The sequence below is a fragment of the Haliotis asinina genome, chromosome 5 (genome assembly GCF_037392515.1).
Source record: "Haliotis asinina isolate JCU_RB_2024 chromosome 5, JCU_Hal_asi_v2, whole genome shotgun sequence".
Classification (NCBI taxonomy): Eukaryota; Metazoa; Mollusca; class Gastropoda; order Lepetellida; family Haliotidae; genus Haliotis; species Haliotis asinina.
In genome coordinates, this window is record NC_090284.1 from 38,643,468 (window position 1) to 38,668,412 (window position 24,945).

A 24,945-nucleotide genomic window follows, 5' to 3' on the forward strand; every position below is an offset into this window, starting at 1 on the left:
AAGGTTTTTTGAAAGATAACCATATGGATGTTACGGAAGGGTATTAGGGCCATGAAAAATGTTTTTGGTGTCACTATCTCCTACGTAGGATATACTATCTGATCTGCCATATAGTACTTAATATAATTTTAAAAAAAGTAAGGGATCTTCCTTTTTTTTATTTACGATTAAACATATTTAGGAGATTCATCGAAGTCAATCAATGTTGATATGATATTATTCAATGTTTTGAGAGTGCATCACCATTTGCACTTCCTAACAACCATAGTTATTTGGAATGTATTTTGAAAGATGATTGGTGGAAGGCATGTAATTTGCATGCATACGATTTTCATTTAAAAAATCCGCAAGAAACACTAGAAACAAACACTAGCAAATGTGTGATGCAAGATGAGTGTCAAATTTAATGTTCTAATTGATTTCTCCTCCTTCTTGCAAAAACGTCAAAATCAAGAATGGGACCCTGTGCACGTGTATGAGGCTACTGCGTTGTGCATGTGCATATCATGTGTTATGTTTAGGGTGGTAATAGAAGGAAATGGTGGTGCGTTCATAAGATGTCCCTCCTTGAAACGTTTGTTAACATTTACAGTTCCTATCCAAATTGGAAGTTCAGGTTCCCCTACTTATTTTGAAGAGTATATAGCCATTTAATTAGGTTCGGATTATAAGAAGTGTGGTTACTGAAAAATGTTTCTTATGCAGGGTGTTAGTAGAAATGCACGTCAATGCATATTTATGACACTAACTGTGCGTGCGTGTGTGTGTGCGTTACGTTTGGCTGATGTGGACCTTCATCTAATTGCAGTTATGGATATACACACACCCACTCACGCACGCACACACACAGAGGAGGGGGGAACAGTTTCCAATATGAAATTCTCGTTTTGACACGTCCTCCGAAAGTTTTTATTGTCTTCAAATGAGGCTACGTTGGATCAGATATAACGCTCGTTTGCGGTTTGTTTTTCCGTAATTGTTTACAAGGTGACTTGAGGCGAGTGGAAAAGTGTTGAGTGCGGCGGCTTAAAGCAATACGGAATTAAAAGAAGGCAAAAGATTGTCATTATATTTGCTTGTATAAATATAAGGATATAAGTACGCATGGATTGCCACCGATAGACATGTCTGTGCACGCAGACTAATGCACAACCTCTGAAATATCCAGTGCATAATAGAAAAATGTAACTGCAACGCGTAACAATAGGGCAAACTGAATGCGAGGCAGTAAAGTACAACAGTTGGTCCAACACATGAAAGTAATATGCAACAAGTATACTACCCATCAAAAGTCTAGACCCACTTAAAACACCCACTATATGTTATATATGTATACATGGTTACAACGAAGATGAATTTCTCCACCAACTTGGGGGAAACAACTGCAAATTAATTGCACGAGGAGGATTCATCAAATTGCTGAAAAGCATCTACAAATATCGTTCATGTGAACTGCTGCGTTTTGGTGTAAAGTTTTGATAAGAATTTGCCATTTTTCATTTGAGTTGAATCATTTGTTGAACTGAGTAGTAAGTCCTACATAGGAGATACTAACTCCTACGTAGGTAGGAGATAAGGTAGGCAAGTCCTACGTAGGAGATACTAACTCCTACGCAGGTAGGAGATAGTATCCACTACGTAGGAGTTAGTATCTCCTACGTAGGACTTAGTATCTCCTACATAGGAGATATTAACGAGACTAAAAATATTTTTCACTGTGGCCCTAATACGCTTCCGTAGGTTGTTATAAATGAATAATCTAGGTTTTGTAGTTAGATAAGTGAAACTTTTATCAGGCTCAAAAGCATGGTTTTGTGGTTGTTACTAATAAGGTGAAGGACAAGTGGAGGTTTACAAGATCAGATGCAAGCTGAATATGGTATATTAAACTTTTAGTAATGTCACATGGATGATTCAGATTTTGCATGTGAGGCCATCATCTATTATTCATTCAGTTCATACTTTACCAATATTACATCATTTCATTGTCTCTTAGTATGTTGAGACAGTAATTTCTTCCTTTTGTCAATGAATATTCCTTGTCTGAGGGTGTCATCAAATGTTCCTGCTTAATGTGACTCCATGTCAGGGGCCAGTAGAGTAGACAGTTGTTGTGGACACGTTTTCATTTGTTATAAAAAATAAGATGCATATTTTGGTGAAAATAGAATTTAGCAAAGAATGTTTTGATAAATTTGATATTCATGCACCTAATATTGATCCATTGATTAGGAGTGTTTTATGAAACATTTATTTGTCCTTATTCTTACAAGTGACCTTGAAATTTTACAACAAGAAATTGCTGTGTCTTTTCACAGTAAAGAATTTTCGTCTACTGAGAAATGATTAACATTGTTAAGCTGCCAATTTAAAATTCATAGGGTCTTTATCCATTCCTTAGCTGTCATGCAATTTCAGAATAAGATGAATGAGAAAAAGTAAAAAGAATTGCTTCGCTTTCAGAACATGGCAACCGATCAGCTCACATTCTCCCAGAGATGATATCTCCACCAGTGGCTGCTGTTGCTAATGAAGGAGACTCGGATGTTAAAGTGGAGTGTGTCATCAACGCACGGTGTGTTAACTAAGTTGTTGCATAATCTCTAGGTTACAAAACTGATGGTGCTTTGTAAACAAGTGCCCATTGTGTTCATGGTTACATTGGGGCAAAGGGGTGTATTCAGGGTTGCAATGGGGCCATAGGGTGTGATTAGGGTTGCAAGGAGGCACAGGGTGTATTTAATGTTGCAAGGAGCCATCGGATGTGTGTTGAGTTGCAGGGAGGGTGTTCAGGGTTGCAAGTTGCCATGGGATGTGTTTAGGATAGCAGTGGGAACAGGTGTGTAATGGCCATGGAGTGTTTTAGGGCTGCAAGGGGCCATGGGGTGTGTTTAGGGCTGCAAGGGGCCATGAGGTGTGTTTAGGGCTGCAAGGGGCCATGAAGTTTGTTTAGGGCTGCAAGGGGCCATGAAGTGTGTTTGGGTCTGCAAGGGACCAAGGGATGTGTTTGGGTCTGCAAGGGGCCACGGGGTGTGTAAAATTAGGGTTGCAAGGGTGCATGGGTTTTGTTCAAGGATATAAGGGGCATGGGATGTATTCAGGGTTACAAGAGGCACCATGTTTATTAAGGGTTACAAGGGACATAGAGTGTATTCAGGATCACAAGGGGTATAGAGCATATTCAGGATTACAAGGGGCATAGAGTGTATTCAGGATTACAAGGGGTATAAAGTGTATTCAGGATTACAAGCGGCATTAAGTGTATTCAGGGTTACATGGGGCATAGAGCATATTCAGGATCACAAGGGGCATAGAGTGTATTCAGGATTACAAAGGGCATGGAGCGTATTCAGGATTACAAGGGGCATGGAGCGTATTCAGGATTACAAGGGGCATGGAGCGTATTCAGGATTACAAGGGGCATGGAGCGTATTCAGGATTACAAGGGGCATCATGTTTATTAAGGGTTACAAGGGACATAGAGTGTATTCAGGATCACAAGGGGTATAGAGCATATTCAGGATTACAAGGGGCATAGAGTGTATTCAGGATTACAAGGGGTGTAGAGTGTATTCAGGATTACAAGCGGCATTAAGTGTATTCAGGGTTACATGGGACATAGAGCATATTCAGGATTACAAGGGGCATAGAGCATATTCAGGATCACAAGGGGCATAGAGCATATTCAGGATTACAAGGGGCATAGAGCATATTCAGGATCACAAGGGGCATAGAGTGTATTCAGGATTACAAGGGGCATGGAGCGTATTCAGGTCTACAAGGGGCATGGAGCGTATTCAGGATTACAAGGGGCATGGAGCATATTCAGGATTACAAGGGGCATGGAGCGTATTCAGGATTACAAGGGGCATCATGTTTATTAAGGGTTACAAGGGACATAGAGTGTATTCAGGATCACAAGGGGCATAGAGCATATTCAGGATTACAAGGGGCATTGAGTGTATTCAGGATTACAAGGGGTATAGAGTGTATTCAGGATTACAAGCGGCATTAAGTGTATTCAGGGTTACATGGGACATAGAGCATATTCAGGATTACAAGGGGCATAGAGCATATTCAGGATCACAAGGGGCATAGAGCATATTCAGGATTACAAGGGGCATAGAGCATATTCAGGATCACAAGGGGCATAGAGTGTATTCAGGATTACAAGGGGCATGGAGCGTATTCAGGTCTACAAGGGGCATGGAGCGTATTCAGGATTACAAGGGGCATGGAGCATATTCAGGATTACAAGGGGCATGGAGCGTATTCAGGATTACAAGGGGCATCATGTTTATTAAGGGTTACAAGGGGTGTAGAGTGTATTCAGGATCACAAGGGGTATAGAGCATATTCAGGATTACAAGGGGCATTGAGTGTATTCAGGATTACAAGGGGTATAGAGTGTATTCAGGATTACAAGCGGCATTAAGTGTATTCAGGGTTACATGGGACATAGAGCATATTCAGGATTACAAGGGGCATAGAGCATATTCAGGATCACAAGGGGCATAGAGTGTATTCAGGATTACAAAGGGCATGGAGCGTATTCAGGATTACAAGGGGCATGGAGCGTATTCAGGATTACAAGGGGCATGGAGCGTATTAAGGTCTACAAGGGACATTGAGCGTATTCAGGATCACATGGGACATAGAGTGTATTCAGGGTTTAAAAAAGCATGAGTGTGTTCAGGGTCACAAAAAGCAAGGGGGGTTTTGGTAGCAAGACACTGGAATATTGATCTAGTATAGCAAGCAGTTACTTCCACATATCAGTGGATTGCTCCATAGTGTTGTATGGTCATGGCAGGAGTCTCTTTCTTGGCTTGATTGTACCCAACCTATATAGCTACATTAAAAAAGTGTCCACTTGCCATCACTGTATATTGAAAAGAAGATCCAGTTATTTATATTTTGTGTACTTGAACACATGTCACTTTCTCACCAAAAGTAACTAACCTTCTGCGTCATGTTTCAGACCAATCAATTATCTAAGTATCAGCTGGTTTAAGGTGACAGATGATTCCAGGACTGAGATAGTGCGTTCAGGGAGGTACCTGCTCAGTCCATTCAAGCGAGTCCTGACAATAAAGTCACCCATGAAAACTGACACAGGAGTGTATGAGTGTGAGGGCAAACTGTCCATTCCTGGTGGTCCTCAGTACTCCAGTGTTACCAAGAGGGTGAACGTCACCATCAGAGGTAAGGCTGCTGCCTGCTGAAAGTGTGTTTAAACCTCCATCAGTCAAAGACAGATATGTGTTTGCTTATTAACTACTGATACAGATTAGGTGTCCAGTGAATCAAGTTAAAGCAATTGTAATGATATGGCGTTTCTTGGGACGTGGGTTAGTCTAGTGGTTAAAGCATTTGCTTGTCATGCTGAAGGCCTGGGTTCAATTCCCCCTATGTGTATTATGTGTGAATCCCATTTCTGGTGTCTCCCACTGTGAATTGCAATAATATTGCTGAAATCAACATATTCACTCACTCAAATATTTTTCTAGGACAAACAAGATTATTTATAGGTCTCTGTGAAATTGGTTGAATATGTACTAGACTTACCAGGGTTCCGGTAATCCATCTCTGTGTGTATCATTGATGTTTTATCTCCCTTCCTTTAGGATATTATTCCAGTTGTTGTACAGCTTAGTGTTTGTTGCAGAGCGTCCCCTCATCACCCCGCCACTGCCCACAACAATGGAGAAGGACTTCAGTGATACAGTTGAGATGTTCTGTGAGGCTGTGGGACAGCCAGCTCCCAGTTTCACATGGTACTACAATGGCAGACAGATCAAACTACTTGGCAACCCAAGGTACCAAATAAAACACAGTGAATCAGCAACCTAAACCAGTTTCAGAACTGTTTTATGTATTACTTCAGTCAATGAACTTTTTATTTTGCAGTAATATCATACATAGAGAAGTATTACTCTACTAATATTAAAAAATATTTCCATTTTTCCCACTTAAAATGACTAAGGTGAATGCAAATGTCCAGCTTTTACAATTTCTGAGTGGCCTTTAATGTGAAACGCCTTTCAATTCCTGTGATTGCTCCATATGGACTTGACGATGTCTGTAAACTAATTTGTCCACAGATACAGTGACTTTGGCAATGGCACTTTAGTAATTGAGAGAATTGACCTACCAGACAGTGGAGTGTTTCAATGTATAGCAAGGAATGGAGCAGGGGAAGTGTCCGCATCAACGTGGCTTAAAGTAAACAGTATGTATTGTGCAGCAGAAGGTTGTTAAATGAAATGAGAAAATAAATAAACACTTCATTTAACCAAGAGGAAGGGGCTGTCCCCAACTGTATTGCATGCTTTTACTATGAAATGCCTTCTGTACTTCTGTATACCCCAACAGTGATTTAGCTGGACTCAGCACTGATGGCAAGGCTAGACTTGTCTCTGAAAATACATTATTTGGATTGAAAAATCGGGAATTGGGTAAGGGAAAGGAAGTGTGTTAGGAGACAAGAAGGTGTTTATGATATAATGTATGGATGACTTGTTGTCTTTTTCTATAATGAGTGTTTGTACATATCAGGATTTGTAATATTCTGTTTCGCATTAACGGTACTAGTTGTATTCTCATACCAGGTTTAAGTTTAAACTTTCTGTTTTTTTTTCATGAGAAATTTATAAAAATGCATGGTTAAACCAAAAGGATTTACAAAACAAGAAACAGTGTACAAATTCATATGTGGTACCATACCATCATTGTAAGAAAAATGGTATCTGACTGACGCTTGCATGCTAGACCATAGGACTGATTGTTTACTGTTGGGTAGGGCACCATCTCCATATTTTATAGTTTTTGATAATATGTTAGAATTCTTGGTGGCTTAACATTATTATTATGATAGGATATTTATATAGAGCACATATCCATGCAACCTTTGCTTGCTCAAGGCTTGCTCATTAGGTTTTGGTTAATGAAATTTATGAAATATTCTGAAAAAGACAAGAATATTTTTGTGAAAATGGTTGAAAATTTTCTTTTAAATCAATTAACATTGTGCATCTACTCTAAGAATTCACTGGCTTGTGTTTTGCCAATTGTTAAGGTAAAAAGTTATGGCCATCAGACTGATGAAATATTGCTGAGTATGGCATTGCAGAAACTAAACAAAACATACACTCCTTGTTTAGTTTCCCACAGGCAATGGTATTTGACAATATTTGATCATATTTAAAATATATGGCAGTACCTGGTTTTAGGCCAACAGGTTTTAAATATTTGAGTCTAGGTATCCACTGACTTTGGCTAACTTGTACAGTACATTGAGCAAATGGCTTGTGTGTTTGTGTGTAGGTTCTCCGCCAAGGTTTGTGACCTCTCCGCTGGATCTGACTGTGGTGGAAACCAATGAAGCCCGGTTCCCGTGTGAGGTAACTGGAGCTCCCCAGCCCGTCATTACGTGGAAAAAAGGTAACGATCTCTGTGCACGTATGTTATTGTATTGTAATCTGTGACTGTTTGCTGGACATGATTATGTATTATGATTCAGTGTTATTGTTTTGTGTATATTTGTGTGCCACAGTTATTCTCAAGCTAAAGCTGCAGATGCATACAGTTTTCATATTGTGGCTTTTGACAGTTGCAGAATGACAACAGTTGTCCCCCTTTGTAGTGCACGCATATATTTGGATTCTAATACATTTTATCTCTATTCTTATCACAGAATGGTTGTTACTGCCTTTTGGAAGGAACATGAGGCCTGGTCGCCAGGTCTTGATGAGGAAGTAGTGCCCATGTAGTTACTGCCAGTTGCTAGGAGGCCTCGTTTCATAAAGTGATATTAGATTCATGATGATCTGTTTGAAGTATTGCTGCAATTAATACACATATGTGGCAAATATATGTAATCACAGATATTGGATGACAAATGTGTATAATTATTCATGAATACAATTATGTAGTTAAGTGACTGATAAACAGTATGGAATGCCTATGTTGACAGTGTTAATTAGACGCAGCAATAACCTCTGATCTCATATCACTCAACTTTGGTATGTAGTAGTTATAGTTGACAGTACCATGTGCAGTCTTGGCAAACTAACATGACTTGTGCTGCTGCAAGGCATGTTGCATTCTTGCATATCTCTCTTTGGAAATGGACAGGATTCAAGTATAACACACTCCCTTTAAAAAATCGCTGATATTTCTTAATATTCATTTCCGTTGACCATGAATAATGAATTGAATTAATGAAGGGCTACGGTTCGATTCATTGAACATGCGAGAGTCTTAGTATGAAGTATATGAATTACAGTTGTCACAGCAGTATGATTACTTTGATGATCGATGCCCTGATGGTGTGTAATCATGATGTTCCACATGCAGTGGTCACCTGTCTGAAAATGTCGATGGTTAGGGGTAAATGCTGTCGTTGCATCTTATGTAAATGTAGGCTACATCCTGACCTATTTGGCACTTGTAATATGTGGTGTGGCGATTCAGTTGGGAACAGACCTCCTGCTCCTTATGAGAGATGGACTATTAGTGGATAGGGTGGTAAGACTCATTGTCTTAACTGATACAATGCTTTTGCACTCCTGAATTGTGTGGTCCAGAGTCAGTCATGTGACTGGGATATTGCTGAGCATGGCATCGAACAAACAAAACATGTTAAATGCCAGCGTGTGTTTTACATCTGGTTCATTACATTATTATATGTCTATTTTCCTTTTACTTTGTCAGTGACATCAGGTGGTGAAGAAACTATCTCGAGTGGTGGTCGCTTCCAGATCCTGGACAATGGCTTGCTCCTTATAGCTACAACCAGGAAATCAGACTCTGCTGTCTACCGATGTATTGCCACCAATATTCGTGGTAATGCCTCCGAAGAAGCCACCTTGCAAGTCATCAGTACGTATTTGTTGCTATGTGTAATTGATCCTCATAATGACTTTAGAGTCAATTAGCTGTCAAGTCTAGACACTTTAATTAGCAGCAATTTGACACATCGTGTCCATTGAAGAAGGGTAATCATTCATTGCAAGGTGACACTGGGCATAAAATGGTCCTGAATGAGTTTGAATGCTCATTGATCTGAGTTTAGTCGCCATTTAAAATAATATTGAAAACCCATTGCCTTGGAAAGATTACAAAAATCAATGTTTGGAAAATTGGAATATTCGTTTACAAATCCATCAATGGTCCCTTGAGATATGTTTTTTTCTGTTCAGCATGGAATGAGGTTTGCCTAGAAATACTGACAAAACTTGTCATTTACATGTGGAGAATATTAAAATTTTTTATTGTTTTTTTTTCCAGTAGCTGACATTTTTAAAGAAAACTGAAATATTGACGTGTATTAAAGCTCATTGACACACCTTTCTGTCAACTGTACACCTTATGTTTCCAGTCAAAACGCAGATAGTCCGGCCACCACAGAATATCACTGCCATCTTGAGTACCAGCGCCACCTTGGAGTGTGGTGTCACCCGAGATGAGAATGTCCAGGTCACATGGAACTGGTTCTTCTACAAGAAGCCGGATTATGTGGAACAGCCAATCAGCAGTGGAGGTCGACATCTCATCACGCCACAGGGCAGTCTCATCATAAGTGGAGTTGCTGGTCAGGACATTGGTCGCTACAAGTGTCAGGTCATCTCTCCAGGGGGCAATGACAGCAGGGTAGCAACACTGATGGTCGTTGGTGAGTTATCCAGCTGATCCGTTTGAAAGAATCATGTAATATGTGAATATAATTGTGAAAGATGAATGTAAATTGTGAATATTCTGATGATGGAAATTGTGTTAGAATGTAATGTAAATGTGAATGATGTAAATTTGGAATATCCTGAAGATAGATGTAAAGTGTGAATGGAATTGTGCCAAAAGTTGGTGAAATGCAAGAGATTGTTTGATAGATGAATGTGAAATATGACTGCTTCATGTGATGAATATATTGGATGTGTCAAAAGAGTATGCAAAATGTGACAGAGGGATGTAACAGTGTTTTTCTTCGTGCTGGATGAAACCAAATTATGTATGAAGACCTTTTCATGATTCGTAGCTTTTCAAAAAAAACATGTTGACTCAGTGCTTGTTTGAAATGCTTCACTTGTTATTATCTCTTTAATATTTGCATATCATCAATTCCTCTCCCCAGAACTTCCCCGTCGCCCTGTAGTGCTCTCTGTTGTGTTGCATGCAACCAAACCAAACACTGTGACCATCCAATGGCGACCAGCATATGATGGTAACAGCCCCATTCAGAGGTATATCATCAGCTACAGAGATGAAGTCCAAAGTGAGTTAGAACCATTGCCATTTCATCATGTTTGTCTAGTGTAGAAAGTTTAGTCATGTTAAACTGTTTTTGAGGATGAGAGACAGTTGTTAGTTACAGTGTTGTGCATAAACTGTTTCACTGCTGACCTCTGATTTGCCTTGCCAGTCTGATACCACTTTCAGGAATATTGTAAGCTTGAGCTTAACAATATACTATATTTTGGAACTGTTTTTGCTGTCATTGTCTCTGTGTTAGATCTCCTGGTCACATAATGATTTCATTGTCTTTGCAGAATTAGCATTCTAATAAGTGTTTAGTTGAAATGTCATTGGTACTCATTAGTATGATTTTCTGTTCCTTTTTGATATGAATGATTTCATTGTATGTTCAGATGGTAACAATGAGAATTCCAGATGGGTGGTATACCCAGTCAACATCCCTCCTGACAGAACCAGTCAAGATGTGTCAGGTCTTCAGGCTGCCAGATACTACAAATTCAGAATCAGTGCAGTCAACGCTGTTGGAGAGGGCAACTCCAGTCAGCCCAAACCAGATCAAGCTTTACAGATGCCCCCACAACGTAAGATGATCATCTTGTAATGTGATGGATCTCAGAAGGATTCCCCACTACCCATGTTTGTAATTGCAGTCTTAGTAGCTGTGTGACAGTTCATTCATGGTATTTTGAAAAGAAGATCAATTTCTTCCACCGTTGTTTGCTAAGATGGTACAAGCACTGTCATTGTTAGGGTCTTCAAAGTGAGACTCCCAGGAATCTAAGAAGTGGGTCTGGTGGCATTTACCATAATCACATTAATTGCAGGGAACCTGATATTTATATTGGTGTAGTTGGACTATTTCTTGTTTGTTTTACTGACTCATGTTTTTGTTTTTCTCAGCACCAAGTTCTCCACCTAAAAACTTCTACTGCTCCCCACGTCCAGACAGAGCCATACTAGTCCAGTGGCAGCCTCCAGATGAGAGTACATGGAATGGAGCCCTCCTTGGTTACACCATCAGTTACAAGATTGCCAACTACCCTGACACTGCACTCCAGTTCCGTAATGTGACCGGACAAAGCAGCACACAGTACCTCTTGGATAACTTGGTATACTACAGTCAGTATGAGGTGAAGATAGCTGCTTTCAACATCAAAGGCATAGGCAACTACAGCAATGCATTCCTGGTGTGGACAGTAGAAGGCCGGCCTACAGCGCCACCAACAAATGTAACTCTTACTTCCCCCAACTCAACCACACTCCGAGTCACCTGGCTACCACCGGATCCTTCCCAAATAAATGGAGTCAATCTAGGCTATACTATTGAGCTAAGACGGAAAACCATCACACAGACAGAGCAGGCAGTGTTTGTTCCATCCGATCCAAATAACCTGTACGATGCTCAGGAAAAGCTGATCCTGAATCTTAGGAAGTACACAGAGTATGTTGCAACTATTGTGTGCAGGACAACAGCCGGACCTGGCCCTGCAAGTCCTCCAGAAACTGCAAGAACACAGGAGGATGGTGAGTGCTACCAAGGTGGTGTCATCCTGGGGTCATGGTCAGCAATACATGGTCAAGAGTGACTCAGATGTCTAAGGCTTTTTAAATTCACAAAACATTGTATCTGGTATCTGTTATGAGTGTCCTTGTCATTACACTTAAGATCCTGGAAACTTTCTTGGAAAATTCCTCCTCTGGAACCCAGCTGAGAGTGTCAGTTCATGTCTCACACAATCAAATATGCATTTGCTTTACCCATCAGATATTTTGATACATGAGTGACAGAGTGAGTTTAGTTTTACACCACACTTCCAGCTATATACCAGTGGTCTGTAAATAATCAGGTCTGGACCAGACAATCCAATGATCACCAGCATGAGCATCAATCTGCACAATTTTAACTGATGGAGTGTCAACAAAGTCTGACCACCTGATGTTAGTCATCTCTTATGACAAGCATGGGTTACTGAAGATCAGTATTCTATCCCAGACCTTCACAGGTCGTCCGAATCATAGTCTTGCTAGCTGGGTACACTATCTCTGACCATATTTTATCAGACTGTTGAATTAAAGATCCAGTTTGTGTAACAGTTCTGCATGTTTTTAAGTCATTGTTGCAGCTGTTTGTCATCCTTCCAGGGATACCTGTTCTGCTGCATTCACTTAACATCTTACAGCATGATTCAGGAAATCAAAAGCTCTGTTTTACTTCAGTTCCTGGAGAAGTTGGTGACCTGAGATTTGATAACATTCAAGACACCACCCTACGTGTGTCGTGGACAGTGCCGCATGAGGTGAATGGAGTCCTTCAAGGTGAGATGTAGTATCAGTTGTAAGCCTACCTGGTTGTAATGTAGGTGAATTGTATTAGTTCATTGCAGTGCCCTTTAAGATTGGGCATCTCAAAGTATATGACTCTAAAATGAATGATGTTCTTTTTCCAAGTGTAGCAGCCCACTAGCCTGAACCTGTCACTTGGCAGTGTTTATTAGCTCAGCTTGCTCAAGTTAACATTTATTACCAGACTCATGCTGTGGAGTTAGCAATGGGAACACTATGAAGTGAGATATTGACAATATGAACTTTCACTGAAGATGTTAACAAAAATAGTTTGAGCAATTGACTAAAAATGAACTCTGTCTTGAAATGTTGACATAAAATGAACTGTTGTTACTTGAAATGTTGACAGTATGAACTCTGTCACTTGAAATGGTGGAAATATGACCTCTCACTTGAAATGTCAACAATATGACCTCTTACTTGAAATGTTGACAATATGAACTCTCTCCCTTAAAATGATGAAAATATGACCTCTCACTTGAACTGCTGACAGTATGGTTGCTCATTTGCAATGTTGACAATATGAACTCTCTCCCTGAAAGTGATGACAGTATGACCTCTCACTTGAAAGGTTGACAGTATGGCTGTTCATTTGCAATGTTGACAATGTGACCGCTCTCAGAAATGTTTACAATATGACCTCTCACTTGAAATTGTGACAGTATGGTTACTCATTTGCAATGTTGACTATGTGATCCTGTCCCTTGAAACGATGACAATATGAACTCATACTTGAAATATTGACAATATGACCTCTTACTTAAATGTTGACAGTACTTTCTCCTTACAAAATGATGAAAATATGACCTCTCTCTTGAAATGTTGACAGTGTGATTGCTCATTTGCAATGTTGACAATGTGAACTCTCTCCTTTAAAGTGATGACAATATGACCTCTCACTTGAAAGGTTGACAGAATTTCTGTTCATTTGCAATGTTGACAATGTGACCGCTCTCAGAAATGTTTACAGTATGACCTCTGTCACATGAATTGTTGACAGTACAGACTTACATGTGATGATGATGATTTGTGATGAATTACAGGGTATAAGTTATGGTATGAGAAGAAAAACCAGACGTCCACAAGAAATGAAATCGACCTCATCCCCAGCCTGACATCCTACACCATCCAGCGACTCATGCCAACAACTACCTACCACATCTCGGTTGCTGCCTTGACTAGGAAGGGGTTAGGACCATTTTCCTCAGCAGACATCGATTCTGGTGTACCTCCAGGTAATCCTTGTCACACTATTCACAATAACTTCTAATAGCTGAAGGACACACGATAGCCTGTCAGAGATTTAAATCCTATGTGACCCCCTTTACTAATAGAATATTGGGAGCAACATGCCAACAGTATGTTTCATGAAGATTATCATAGTTGTTAGGTTCGAACAGCTGATGTGGTAATCAACAATTTTCACACTCTTAGTTGTGAGTGGCCTTGATCATATTATGCTTAATGATTATCATTATTTGGATCATGATAATCTACATGTTGTAGCATGATTTCAGCGATCAATTTCCGTGAATAATGACCATACAGTACTGTCCATAATCTTTATGTTTTAGCAAATTAAAGCACAAGGCTTAGGGATGCAGTAGGGTTTAAGGGCTTAGACATATTGAATTTGCTGAAAGATCATGGTTGTGTTTACAAGTTGGAACCTGTTTCAAATGGACCCTGGGCATGCAGACATAAGTGCTGGTTGCATTTTCATTTACAGTTTCCACTGGTGCACCAATTAGATAGCCAAAATGAGCCCAAGATGTGCTTGTGATAAGAGTTGACAATGATATAATGGTTGGTGGGGCTTGAGGAAATGGTTGGTCAAGCTGATTCAAAAGATGGTAATATTTCTGTGGAGGCTCAATTTGTTTATGTACTCATGCATTGTGTTCAGTCATGGACAAAATAAGGCTGAGTGCTCCAAAATTATTATTTTTATTATTATTTTTTCTTGGAAGAGACATATGATCCTACTATTTCCAGAACTGCCAACGGCCCCATACAACCTAGGGATCACCAACATGCAGGCTCGGTCAGTGCTGCTGCAGTACCTGCCTGGCTCCAACGGCAAGACGTCTATAACTCTGTGGATTGTGGAAGCTCTTGAAGGAACCAGCACGACATGGAAAGAGATTTACACACGTAATGATCCTGATGCTCGTGAGATTCTGGTGCAGAACTTGCGCCCTTACACACAGTATAGACTGCGGTTGATTGCAGAGAATATAGTGGGCAGGAGCAATGCCAGCCTGCCCACAAGGATGTTTGAGACGATGCAAGATGCCCCTGGTGGTCCTCCTGGGAATGTCACAGTCAGGGCCTTGAATTCTACAGCCTTCAGGATCAGCTGGATTGTAAGTTTGTATTTCAAATGCATTAGCGTTTGAAGGAAAGATGGTAGTTCAATTTGTGATACAGACCCTAGTTTAATGTTGGAGGCCAATTAATGACATGGCAGGACTTACAATGGAGGATCATTACTTTTAGAGACCTGGCTTTGTGAAAAATTCTGAAACCCATTCCTCCATAGTTTTCTGATTAACGCTTGCATTTAAGAAACGGAAAGTCATTTGTTATCAAATATTAAGTTATGAACAGAGATGATACACCACTTTTGTGTTGTATTTGTGCAGCCTCTTCCGAGCAAAGATTGGAATGGAGAGCCCCAGGGCTACAAGTTGTACTATAGGATGAAAGACATCGACCCAACAGCTGACTTTGTGGTGCTGCCGCTGGAGAATGGCATGAACATGGAGAGCTTCATCCTGGGTCACCTGGAGGAGTGGGTGGAGTACGAGGTCAAGATGACCTCTTACAATGATGTTGGGGTCAGCAGCTATAGTCCAGTGACCAGAGAGAGGACGCGAGAGTCAGGTCAGTGACTGCAGCACCTCGTGGTCCTATGTTTGAATTCTCAGGAAGAAGATATAACACTTACGCAGTGTTTTATCTGATTCCTGACTGATATAAGAACTGACTCAATGATGCTTATGCTGTTTGTTAATATTGAATGTGTCATCATGCCCAGGTGGATAAATCTTGTTAACTGGTTGAGGCTTTCAAGACACGAAATATCCACAATATTATTGACTAGTGTGTTAGTAGTTTTCCAAACTTTATATTGACACACTGAGCCTTGATATGTAACAAAAGTATTGTTGGCTGTACAAAATAACACACAAAGCAGCATAGCAGTTGCGAATCTACTTAGGTGCCACTAAGTTCTATGTGTATAACTGATGCTGGTTGTGTGCTTGTAGTTCCGAGTGCTAGTCCCAGTAGGGTGAAGGCTGTAGCCAAATCTTCCACCAGCATCAACATCACCTGGGGACCGGTGCCCCTGCTGCAGCAAAACGGCATGATACTGGGATATAAGGTGAATCTTACACATCATTTCATACAGCAAAGTCTGGCCAATCATGTCTTATCCTTTTTTATGGTCACTGTGCTAGGATGGTGGAAACAGAAATGTAAATTGTTCAAGATGGAGCTTTTCTAAAAACATGCCTTTTAAAGACTAAGTAATGGAAGAATCATAGTTTTGAATTATGTTTTCAATGAAACATTGCTGTATTAGTTCCTTCTCTAAACCAGACTTGCCTTTTTGACCTATAGGGTAAATAGATAAGCAAACATTGGTCTAATTTTGTCAACTATTCAAGACTTGTGTACCCTTCAGTAAAAGATATATAAGGCCGAACAACTGAAGTAAAATTGCCCCTGAGGAAAGTCTTTTACTAGGTAATAACATTGCTATTAACGTATTTGTAGTTTTCAAGAATATTCTTATTAGCCTAGCCATTGTTAAGAATGACCAAAAAGGCTGGAAAGGGAGTATATCTGATAGAATGCAATTTGATCTTGAATATTGTTTGGTTGTCAGCCAGTTCATCATGTGTTATGTATTGCAGATCAAGTACTCTGCTCCAAGTGAAGGGATAGATGCCAAGTTTGAGGTGGTGGACCATAATGAAACCACACACTTTCTTCTCAGAAATCTGCGCAAGTTTGTTTCCTACCAAATTCAGGTTTTGGCTTACACAAGGATGGGTGATGGTGTTCTCAGCAGCGTGGAAACTGACAAGACTTTTGAAGATTGTGAGTACATTTTGTCCGTTCATTTAATGAATAATGTGAATATTTTTAGTCAAGCTGGAGATTACGCTCCATTTTGATTTTGTTGTTTCCTCATTAAACCCAGGACGTGGGGTGGCCCTGTGGTATGAGTTACATCAGTTGACAATGCAGAGATGCATCACTTTGCTGTATCAGAATCCTCTGCTGATGGGTTCAAAGCCCAGATTCACCTTGATTATAATCCATGAAATGGTAAAGGTTGAGGCAATACTTCCTCCAAAACTAAGATGACCATATGTTACTTATGACATTACAAACACAGTGTTGGTTCACTTTATGTGAAAGCTGACATGCAATCATGACAGACAATTGTTCACAAAAATGGATTTGAATACTTTGTCCTGCACTGTGCCAGTGTTTACAATATGTTTTTCCATCTTACTTATTGGTTCACTACTATTTCAGTTCCTGGTCCCCCTATCATCATCTACTTTCCTGATGTCACCTACTCCTCAGCTAAAATAGTGTGGAGCCCACCCTCTGAGCCTAACGGCATTATCACCCGCTACAAGATAGCCTACTTCATCCAGGGATCAAGTAACGTGTCCACCATCGAACTGCCATCAGGGGTTCTGGAGAATACTGTGTATGGCCTTGCCAGAGAAACATACTACGTCTTCAGTGTTACAGCCAAGACAAGGCTGGGATGGGGAGAGACGGCCAATGTCACAGTCTACACTATGAATGACAGGAGTAGGTTTTTTGCGGGTTATTGTTATGTGATGATATTGTGTTTAGGAGAACTCGTTGTGTAATGGAGGACTGTGCCACTTAATCTTTCTGAGAGATGCAAGGTATTGTCTGTATTGTTCATGGCTACTAGTACTTTGTGTTGGTCATGTTTCACTAGAATTGGTAAGTTTGCTCCTTGCCATAAGTGTGTCTCTTGTTACGACTGATTCTCCTCCTTCCCTCCAGGTCGACCTGACAGACCCTCCAAGCCAACAATTGTTTCCTCTGATGTGACAGCCCGGGAGGTGACTATCAGTTGGAGTCCTGGCAATGACAACTACGGCCCACTTCGCAACTACACCATACAGTATCAGCCCTGCGGTGGGGACTGGACAACATTTCCTGAAGTTGTACACCCTGATACCACCTCCCATGTTGTTTCCAGGTCAGAAGATGTCACATGAATATGGTCCTTTTCACACAATACTCTTGTGTCCTTGATTGTTTTCATATTTCATCACATTGTCATTACTTTGATTTTATTCTTTGGTAGACACTCATTTCCTCATTCACCTCTGAATACATTGCACCCATTATGTGGTCTGCTACCGAAATGATGCCATGTCTGGCAACTAAATGTGCCTAACTCTGAGCAAAAGGCTTTTAGCAGCAATGCATAGAGCTACAGATTGCATGTAACTTACGAGGCATCTTTCATATTGAAACTATTTTTATTTCTAATTACATTTACTGTGCAGATTACGCCCCAACACCTGTTACAAGTTCCGTGTGTCGGCCACCAATGACGTTGGTACGAGTGACTACAGCAATGCATCTGCTCAAGTCCATACCCTGTCTGCCAGTAAGTCTTGTAGTTTTCATCATTCCGAACAGTTCATTTAATATGTGGTACAATCAATACTGATGCTTGTGACATGGCTTTGATTCTTAATGTGAGTACAAGTCCCGACTGAGTCAAGCTCATTCCTGGTGGCCTGGTGATGGAAGACCTATCCATTCATTAACTGTAATTCAAGGCTGTAAATGTCTAAAGGTTTGTGACCCATATGAATGTAGGAGAGGCAACAAAATCAGCTTTCTATTTTGGGGCAGCTTGGTTGATTTACGTGTGTCAAAATATCTTGAACATAGTATGATGACAATTCTTATCAACAGTGAGGAACACGATTTCAAAAATCTTGAATATACAATAGCTTTTTTTTGTTCTCTTAGGCATATCAAATAAAAAGGAAGGAAAAGTATGTCAGTTTTTGAAATAAGGATTTTGACAGAAACTCTAATTGTGTTGTAGAACCTGAGGGAGCACCAAGGAACTTGAAGGTGGTAGCAGTCACCACAACATCGATCAATGCAACTTGGGAGGTAAGGGCCATGGTGACTGCATGTTGAATTACCTGACCCATGTACTTAAGGATGAGTTTAATCATAGTTGTGGGATGAAAATGAAAACGTGTATAATCATAAGAATCAGTACAGGCAATTTCTATCCACTAGCTGGTTAATGGTTGCGTGCCCCATATCATGGGAAGAAAGGCTCTCGAGTATGTCTTTCAGTTTGATGTCAACAAGTTCCCTCATTTCATGTGCTTTATTTTGTCATCAATTTACAAAAATTCTAATCATGTTTCTGTTACAGGAATACTGTATTTTAATGATATCCAAATGTCTTAGATATTTTTCTCAACTTAACCTGTTGCATTTCCAAGCCGCCCAGGAAGTTTACTTGGAACAGTAAGGAAATTGAGTATAGGCTCCAGTACAAAGCTCGTACAGCTAGGCTTTGGAGTTACCGTTTTGTGATTGGAACATTTGTAACGATCGAAGACTTGGTTCGTGGAAATACCTATGAATTTGGAGTCCAGGCCCTGAACTCGAATGGCAGTGGCCCCTTCGGGAAAAGCATGTTCATTATCCTTGAACTTGGTATGGCCAACTCTGCATGAGTATAGTGTGATATGGCCGTCGTAGTTGACGCATGAGCTTGTTGTATACATTCTTGTTGTTGATATGTTTTGTGAATTATATAATCCATTGTTTTTAATTTTAAGTGACATTTGTGCTTTTGGTGATATTTTATGTATAGGTATGATACATACTTACATTTGTGAACTGGACAATTAGATTGTGAGGATATGGTTCATGAAACAAATTTGAAGTATGATTTTCAAGTTCATTTTGTTTGATTTAGCATACTTTTAGAACAAAAATCCTCCGGAAACACTGGTGTCCCAGTTTTTCACAAACAATGATTTTTGGTCTGTTTCATCACTGTAACAGTTGGATGAGGTGCATGTAGTGCAATACATTTACCTTTATTATTCTGTAAGCAGATGAAAATGATGTTAATGGGGCCATGACTGAGCATAATGTCAAGATCAAGATATTCAAACCCACTTTGTCCACTAAGTCAAAACATATAATATTTTCATCCTAGAAATGTGTGTCTTAGTGTCACACCTGACAAGTATAAAAGTTTAAGAGCAGAACCAGTAACATAACGTGCTCCATGGATAGCATCTAGTTGACCAGTTTACTCAAATTTATCACTGAAGATTATAAATGTCTTTAATATATTTTTGGAAATTATCCTTCTGTTGCGTGTTGTAGACAGAATGAAATTTTAATTTCAAAAAAGAAATTATTCAAAACAAGATACAACAAAATGGCAAGATGTGGAATCACGCAGGATTGCGCCACCTGGGACAGCCACACTCCATCTCTGCTGTTGTCTATCATGTAATCGGTCCTTGCTAGGTGTTGTCATGTGTACCCACACTGCTTTTTTTGTTGTCCAGCAACCTGAACGGAACACGTGGAACGGCCAGATTGTAGGCTATAATATCCAGTACCGCCAGCTCCAACTCCCAGACTATCAGGAGGAGTCGGTACCGTTTGAACAAAATAGTATACTTCTCCAGAATCTCATTGTGTCCATGCACTACGAAGTGCGAGTCCTGGCCTTCAACGGGATAGGTCAGGGCCCACCTAGTACACCCGCGACAATATACGTTGGAGAAGCTGGTAAGATCTGTGTAATGCTTCCTTCAATCTGTGTTGCCTGTAGTCACTGTAACAGGAAGACAACACTGTCATGTCCTTCACAATACAGTTATACATCAAATCATTTTAAGTTTAAGGAAAATGAAAACAACTAATTTTTAATATCTGACTTAAATGTTATGTCATCTTTCAGGAGTCAAAAAGTAATCGTTGAAGCTATGGCCGTTGCATGATCCGTTTACTTTGGGACGTCTATGCACACTGTTTTCATTTACTCTGTAGCTGTGGCATATCATTATTCACATCACAACCATGTTATCCGCCTTCCTTTCCAGACAGAGCTTCCACATTTATTTTGCATATGCCTGTATTGTGTGCTATTTAAAGGCTTTTTTCAGTGATGAATCCTGCATCACTCCTGTGTTGTCTTCAGGAGCATATGTCTTGCTTGTCAGAATCTGCTGTGATACGTTTTATTCCCAAATCAGCTCTGATCCTTGGTCTGTAAGCACTGAAGGAAAAATATGTGACCTTCTTAACTATGAGTTTTACTCCCACATCATGACAGCACACATGGTACAACTGAAATACTACTGAATCGGGGGGTAGGCTAAGTGTTTGCTCATCATACTGACAATTCCTTGATCCAAATGGGTTCGATTCCCCACATGGGCACTATGTGTGAAGCTCATTTCTGGTGTTCCCTGCTGCGGTATTCCTGGAATATAGTTGAAAGCAGCGTAAACCTTAACTCACTGACTCAACATGTCAGTATGTACAATATTTGACATCCTGATTTCTCTATCACTTCCATTTACTGGAACAAACATTAGTGCTTTCATGATGATTCAAGCTTAGAACCGGTGAAGGTCCCGGGGTAGAATAGGCCTTCAGCAACCCATGCTTGCCATAAAAGGTGACTCAGTTTGTCGTAAGAAGCGACTAACGGGATCGGGTGGTCAGGCTTGCTGACATGTTTGACACATGTCATTGGTTCCCAATTGCGCGAATCGATGCTAATGTTGTTGATCACTGGATAGTCTGGTCCAGACTAGATTATTTACAGACCGCCGCCATATAGCTGGAATATTGCTGTAAAACTAAACACACTCACTCAAGCTTAGAATTGCCACCCCAGCACACTCAGCTGGTGTATATACCCTGTAGACTTAGTGTGATAGGACTTTGTGACTTCTTTGAATTTGTGTCATCAAACTCTTGACAGAAATCATTACAATATCAGTCTCTGGTTTTTCTGTTTTTTACTTGATTATGTACATGCTGCTGTCATTATAGCTGGAATATTGCTGAATTTGTAGTTAAAAACAAGAAACAACAAAAAATTACATCTTTTTCAGTTTCAAATATTCCATGTGTCTTATCAAGGATGCTGCTTCCAGTGTTTTCTAGATTGGTTGATACTGCTTCTCTGTCTTACATGGCTTCTCATCATGTGTCTATTACAGCACCTACAGCGCCACCCTCTGATGGACGAGTCACTGCCCAGAGCTCTTCAGTGCTTGTTGTATCTTGGAACCCTCCACCTCCCAACACACAAAATGGAGGTCTCTCCGGTTATAAGGTATCATATATAGATAGTATCACTATATATCTATAGCGCTATAGTATGACCAAAACTTAGGAGAATTTGAGGAATATGTTTAATTGGATTTCTAGTATAAACAGCCTTGACCAGCTATCAAGTGCTTGGTTTCTTTCAAGAGAGACACCACCTTTAATCCTTTTTCATTAGTTTGTGAAGACTTATCCCCCTTCGTTTACTTGCTAGCAGACGACATTTTCAGTGATCCTCAGTATGGATAATTTGGAGAAGACGAAGTTGATTTCATAACAAGGACATCAGATCAGCTGAAGTGATTTCAAGTAGAACAGGCATCCCTTGTCCGCTGTCTCTTTTAAATAATATTGCATTGAGAACCCAAAAATTGACTGTCAGTGACATGAGGTGGATTGGTATTGTTTCTAAAAACAAACGAAGGAGTTTAGAAAACGTGAGGCTAGATGTGTGTGATAGAGAAACCGTGACTGTCTGTAAGGAGACAATTAGAACTGAGCTGCATGCAATGGACTGGCAGAAAAGTCGAGGAATTCCATCACCGATCATGAAACCTGAACAAAAGGCGTGAAGGTTGAACTGGTGCTTACGGCATAGAAATTTTAACTGGGACAATGCGATTTTTGGACCGAACAAACTGAAAAACCTTTGTCTCAGTGCCAAAAGTACAGTCCAGAATTTAATGTGAGAGGTGACATATCTGTCTTAGGGGCATCACCTGTCTGTGTATTTGAAGGGAATATGAACAGTGAGTGGTACACAGATATTCCCAAGGGACATTTACTTCTATCTGCTCAGGTGTTCAATGAAAATTTTTGGATTTTCCAGCTGGACTCAAAATATAACGTTATTAGATTTGCCAAGCCATAGCTCTGTGCTAAATCCAATAGAAAATGTTTGGGGACTTTTGAAGGAAAGTGTTGATAAGAAAAATCTGAGAAATGTTTATGAAATGAAAGAAAAGGTGGTTCGATAGTGGGACAGCATGGACCACAATTTTCTAACTTCTTTGATCAGTAGTATGTCCCACCACATTGAAGCCCATGGTGACAAAATACTAACTGTTCACCTGTCTTTGAATCTGGAGTTATGTTCTGCTAATATTCACATTTAATATCTGAGTAACAAGTGAAAAAAATACGACTATTATGTGCCTTTAGTTAAAAGTGGGTATCTCACCTACTATTTCTGTGTGTTACCTGCAGGTATTGTACTGGCTGAATGGGACTCTACCGTCGGCTGCACAGCAGATCATTGTGGTCGAGAGCAGGGCCTCGCTTACCAATCTGGAAACATTCTCCACTTATTACATGACAATACAGGCTTACAACCTGGCTGGTGAGGGCCCAAAGACTGCAGTATTCAGTGGGAGGACACTGGAAGGAAGTATGTTAAACTTAGGGGGTCAGGCTTGCTGGCTTGGTTGATTCAGCTTAAGTGATTCCATTGGGTAGATTTAAGCTCTGATGTCAAAATAAGCAGACAAACACCATGTATCATAATGTCACTGGACTTGTCATCAAAAGCCTGCGACTAGTTTACCCTATAGATAGACTTGTAATAATCAAGTTATAAAGGGAATATGTTTGGGTATATCATTGTGACCAACTGTAGATAATAGATGTTCTGTGAACAAGTATATTAAACTGTGATGGTCTCTCTGACATCTAAAACGAGTAGGTAAGCTTTAATGAAGCACAGATGTGTTCAAAATTAAGTTTTGATGAACATGTTCGTTGCTTTCAGTCCCAGGTGAGCCTGGTCCTCTTAGGTTTACCAACATCACCCTGACAAAGATGACAGTGAAGTGGTCTGCACCAGCCCGCCCTAACGGCGTCATCCTCAACTATGAACTGGTTTACTTCCTACAGAAAGCAGATGGAGGTAAGCAGTGGTTTGCCTCAACTCACATTATTGAGGAGGATCCATTGGACCTGGAAAGAATCTGTTGGAGAAAATATTTCAACCCAGTCAGTGGAATTGATATGATCCTTTTTGCCTTTTGCAATGTTATACCAAGATAGCTTTGAACTTGACATGTACCTTGTTCCTTCAACAGAGACAAAGCTGGTGAAATTGACCTTGGACGGTAGTCAGCACCACATCACCATAGACAGCCTGGAGGAGAATAGCAGCTACACCTTCCAGGTCAGCGCCAGGACTGCCAAGGGCCTTGGCAGCAAAACCAATGGCACTGTTAGCACCGGACCTCAACCAGGTGAGTGTCTCATGAGTGAGACCACTTTCTTTGGACAAACTGATTCAGGGGAAGGTGTGAGGTTTTGTTGCTCAAGACAAACAGTGGTGTGTGGTCGTGTACACACGCTCAGGTCACAAGTCAGTTGAAGCTATGCACCATCAAGCTCGGACAGTCCTTAGATGGGTGACCATGTTTGGCAGGTTGACTCCTGAGAGTTTCTAGGACATCAGTCCTCCCCCACAATGAAGCACGTGACACATGTGGTCTCACCTTAGGCAAGTGAGTTTGTTCAATATTGCCTCTGTTCACCTAGCAGAAAATGGGTACCCGATGGAATAAGTCATGTACCCACTAACCTTCTAGCTCCTAACAGGCAGCTTGGGTTAATTGGGGTAATAAAGATCAGATTGTTTGGGCGATTGGAGCATGCATTGTGCATGGAGTAGTGCTAATGATAAATGGACTACTATTATTATTGCAAGGTGTAGAGTAGCTGTACCTTAAAGTGTATCACCTTTAGACAAAGTAGGGATAGGTATGTCAGACTCCTTAGCCAGTTAATGTTCAATACCAGTGCAAGGAGAGATGGTTCTTGTGTTGAAACACAGATCCGTCTGTGAACAAACAATCCACATGTACATGTTTGGCTAAAGGACCTTAGAATGCACAGTGTAAATAGTGTGTGTTAGGGTTGATTGACTGTGGAGACTGACAACAAGGACCAGTCATG

At 40.4% G+C, this 24,945-nt stretch overlaps 1 protein-coding gene across 3 annotated transcripts in view; it reads left to right on the forward strand.

Moving 5' to 3' along the window:
- Positions 1-24,945, forward strand: part of LOC137284386 (protein sidekick-1-like) — a 62,756-nt gene that overhangs the window by 26,806 nt on the left and 11,005 nt on the right. For 2 of the 3 annotated variants that reach the window (XM_067816169.1, XM_067816171.1), the window contains exons 4-28: positions 2,464-2,575; positions 4,982-5,205; positions 5,669-5,819; positions 6,105-6,232; positions 7,327-7,443; positions 8,716-8,883; positions 9,383-9,676; positions 10,133-10,273; positions 10,647-10,835; positions 11,155-11,778; positions 12,472-12,570; positions 13,641-13,832; positions 14,593-14,963; positions 15,243-15,483; positions 15,870-15,985; positions 16,521-16,707; positions 17,152-17,439; positions 17,665-17,863; positions 18,177-18,280; positions 18,731-18,801; positions 20,235-20,460; positions 21,906-22,021; positions 23,221-23,401; positions 23,762-23,899; positions 24,075-24,233. In XM_067816169.1, the coding sequence (XP_067672270.1) occupies positions 2,464-2,575; positions 4,982-5,205; positions 5,669-5,819; positions 6,105-6,232; positions 7,327-7,443; positions 8,716-8,883; positions 9,383-9,676; positions 10,133-10,273; positions 10,647-10,835; positions 11,155-11,778; positions 12,472-12,570; positions 13,641-13,832; positions 14,593-14,963; positions 15,243-15,483; positions 15,870-15,985; positions 16,521-16,707; positions 17,152-17,439; positions 17,665-17,863; positions 18,177-18,280; positions 18,731-18,801; positions 20,235-20,460; positions 21,906-22,021; positions 23,221-23,401; positions 23,762-23,899; positions 24,075-24,233 (4,836 nt within the window). Of the gene's footprint in view, positions 1-2,463; positions 2,576-4,981; positions 5,206-5,668; positions 5,820-6,104; positions 6,233-7,326; positions 7,444-8,715; positions 8,884-9,382; positions 9,677-10,132; positions 10,274-10,646; positions 10,836-11,154; positions 11,779-12,471; positions 12,571-13,640; positions 13,833-14,592; positions 14,964-15,242; positions 15,484-15,869; positions 15,986-16,520; positions 16,708-17,151; positions 17,440-17,664; positions 17,864-18,176; positions 18,281-18,730; positions 18,802-19,145; positions 19,363-20,234; positions 20,461-21,905; positions 22,022-23,220; positions 23,402-23,761; positions 23,900-24,074; positions 24,234-24,945 lie in introns of all 3 variants that reach the window. The other variant, XM_067816170.1, reaches the window with a different exon arrangement.